Genomic DNA, 3,519 nt, shown 5'->3' with positions numbered 1-3,519 from the left:
TTAAAAACTTTAGATTGTTAATAATGTTAATAGAATGTATTAGAACAACTAAAGATGAAAAAATACCCACAATTGGTGTAAAGATTTACTTCTATGCTCTGTTCCATCTAAGAGTGAACCGCTTTCGTGCCCGCAGACTGAGCCGCTGAACAGTGCCTGACTAATTGAGAAATGAGCGGAAAAAACATGTTTTGGTTATCCAAGTGGTTGACTCTTAGATGGAACAGAGTATAGCAACATAACATGAAAACATGAAGGAGATACTCAAGTGAAATATTATCGAGTAACAATAATGACCTGTCATGATTTACGTCATTTTTTAGTAGTTGTCTTGCGTTTTGTCAATGTTTTGTTACTTTTTGAAGTCTTTTTATTAGATTTTAATTTCACCTGTGATTGATTTGTAGGTTGAGATTGTACAGAAAGTGAAAGATGCGTACTTGTATTTTGTTTTTGTGTGTCCAAATATTGTTGTATTAAATTAGGTAATATACGTTGCTCAGCTAACATTGCTAAAAACGTACTTATAAACTGATTGTAATTATGTGTACGTCGACAATCATCAATTTTATATTTATTACGTTGTTCATTCTCCTCTCGCAAGATACCTAAAAATATTAAACACATATATAGCTTGGAGAATATTTTAGTATGTTAAATTAAATTACCTTCATTGTTATTTATTTCCAATTCTAAATTTTTAACTAAATCAATTAGGTCTTGATGAGAAAAAGGATAAAATTTTATTTTGTTTTCCAATTGTTGATCAATATTTTTTTCTTTATCTGAAGATTGACTTGGAGATATTTCACATCCTTTAGACATAAGTCCTGCTTCTAGACATACACTTTTCTTGTCTATTGGACTTTTTTTACCTTCTGACACATCACTTGATGATTGTACACCGATTTTTACAATATTATTTGATTCTGGACTCGTCTGAAAAATTATAAAACTTAAATATTAAACGAGGAAACAAATATAAATTAACTTTAAATATAATTTCAATATTATCATTGATTTTTAAGGCAATTTATGTATGTTTCAGCAGTGTTAGGTTTCTTTATAAAATGTAGAATTTGTTTGAGATACTGAATCAAACATTTTTATGCTTTTAAATGTATGGTAGGTATTTTGTTTCTTTGTTTTAGTTATATTATACAATACTTTATACTGCCTTTGAAATGTACATTTTTAAATTTGATTTAACTTGATGGTTAGATTTTTGAATAAAAATAAATTACCTCGAAGGCTGAATTTAAGATGATTTATATAATGTTATGATTAAATCTATTGTACATTTTTGTGAAAAATTAATTGACATCAAAATCACATAGTAACAAATAAATTATTCTGTATAATAATTTTAAACTTTACAATATACTCTAACAAGGTTAAATTTTTTTTTTTCAAAATTTAAATAAATCATATTACCTTTTCTTTATTATTGTCTTTTGATGTGCTAGGAATGGGTGAAATTTCTTTTTTAACGCATTTACTTGGCGATTGATCATTATCTTCCTCTTTTTTTATTTTTTCATCTAACTCCACATTGCTTAAAGCTTCTAATACAACTTCTCTATTTGTTTTGAGCAAACTTAATTTGTGGCTAATAGCTAAACGTTTATCTGGAATAACAGCCATCAAATTGAAACATATATCACCGTATTGTGAGTGAGGCGTTGCAAGTCTATCGCTTATCACTTTTATACATTTTTCAGTCCAATTTTCATTTTCAGCCCACGGTCCATGGTCCATGGGATATGGTTTCAATCCATCCAATTCATATAAATGACCATTTATGGGCACATAACTGACAAAGTGATATGCCTCACTGGTAAACCGTCCAGTTTTTTCACCCTGTGTTTCATCTATATGTAGATTACTTATTGGTGTAGCATGTGAATTGTGTGCTCGTGCTAATTCAGGAGTGTTTCCAATGGCCCATCCTTTATTTTCTGGATTCATTCCTTGAGTTTCTTCTTTAAGACGTTCCAATGTCTCTCCAAGATGTATATTTGAACAGTTAAGTAAAATTGACAGAAGTGCATGAGTAGCACAACTATTGGGTATCATTTGTTGAGCGAAAAATATACTGTTAATAGTTACGTCATCTTTGACAAATATGTCTTTTTTGTTTACATTTTTTTTGCGGCTACGTCGCTCCTCAGTCCATCGGAATAAAAATACAAAACCATAAACATGACTGTCCAATGATTGCTGAAGATCATAAATTTCTTCCAACTGAACTCCATTCACTCCAAAATCTTCTAAAAGCAAAGTAAACAAACCAGGATCGCTTTCTAATTCCAACCATCCTTGTAAGAGATTATGTAAATCCACGGGCATTTTAACAAAGTTAATATAATAAAATATTAATAATTATTAATTTGAATTTTGAATTTCATAACAATTATTATCACACATTATCTATCATTTATCTAGGACGCATATTTTGACAACAAACAACTTATTCCATGAAATTTTTGTTTATACTGGTTTTAAATATTAAAGTTTATTATAACTGTTGAAAGAAAATGGATGTGTTAAATTTGAGTTTAATGATATAAAATTAGTACAATCATCGTTCCGCACAGAATTTTAAATGTGTAGTCATGTAGAGCGCATCACTGGGCTTGACAATATTTTTTCCATGATAAAAACGTGCGTTTTAAACCATTGACCTATAAAGAATTGGACTTATAACAGAGATACGGTCGGGGGGTCAATATTGGGTTGGTCTCACGTTTTAGTATAAGGTTTATACTTTATACTAATAAGGCTAAATGGTATTAGTTCCAGCGGCCTCGCGTGGCTCCACTGATCAAGGTACCTTACGTCATGCGCTCAACAACTATGGAATATTACAATAATTTTAAATTTTACCGTGCGCGTTATTTTATTATTAAGGGTTTAGGGTTTTACTGTTTCTACTAAATCCATCAAACATCGTCAGAATGTAATTATAATGTATAGGTACATTATACAATATACTATTAAAAAAGTTAATAGATCCATGCATTATACATTTTACTGTACAGTTAATATACTACCGTTAATTACAATGCTTTAGTTCGCAAGGAATGGCATCACTGGTGTCACCCTACTCCCTAGGAAATACCGCACCACCCACCCGCATCCCACCGGGATGTTCCGTTTATTAAAATGGTTGGTCCCAATGTTGAGACACTACCTGATAATATAGATACTGCTCGCAATTATCCATGATAATATTGTGCCTACCTAGGTGACTTAATAGTTATTAGTTGCACGTAAATTATTTGCAGATACTGATAGCTAACCATAGGTGTAAACTAGGAGGGGCGAGAGAATTTAACGGGGCAATACCTTCCTTGGTATTTTGTAAATTAATTTGATAAATATTATCAAAAAGGCATTTTAATTTGTAAGAGTTATTTTTTCAAGAAAATTGAAAAGTATAACATTTTAAAAAGATTAACTATAGAAAAAAAAATATAATTGATTAATCAAAATGTATTTATTCATTGTCATTTGCCT

General features: G+C 30.2%; 1 protein-coding gene across 1 annotated transcript; it reads right to left on the bottom strand.

The window, feature by feature from the left end:
- Nucleotides 1–312: 312 nt before the first annotated feature.
- On the bottom strand, nucleotides 313–2,363 carry LOC132936298 (ubiquitin carboxyl-terminal hydrolase calypso-like). The gene is made up of 3 exons (XM_061002993.1): nucleotides 1,435–2,363; nucleotides 669–939; nucleotides 313–608 (listed from the first exon to the last, which is right to left on the bottom strand). Exons 1-3 carry the CDS (start codon nucleotides 2,347–2,349, stop codon nucleotides 313–315), a joined length of 1,482 nt encoding a protein of 493 aa, XP_060858976.1. The 5' UTR covers nucleotides 2,350–2,363.
- Between the last annotated feature and the right edge of the window lie 1,156 nt (nucleotides 2,364–3,519).

This window comes from Metopolophium dirhodum, chromosome 1 (assembly GCF_019925205.1).
Source record: "Metopolophium dirhodum isolate CAU chromosome 1, ASM1992520v1, whole genome shotgun sequence".
Classification (NCBI taxonomy): domain Eukaryota; kingdom Metazoa; phylum Arthropoda; class Insecta; order Hemiptera; family Aphididae; genus Metopolophium; species Metopolophium dirhodum.
Note: the sequence above shows the minus strand (reverse complement) of the source record. Positions and strands in the feature narration are given on the sequence as shown.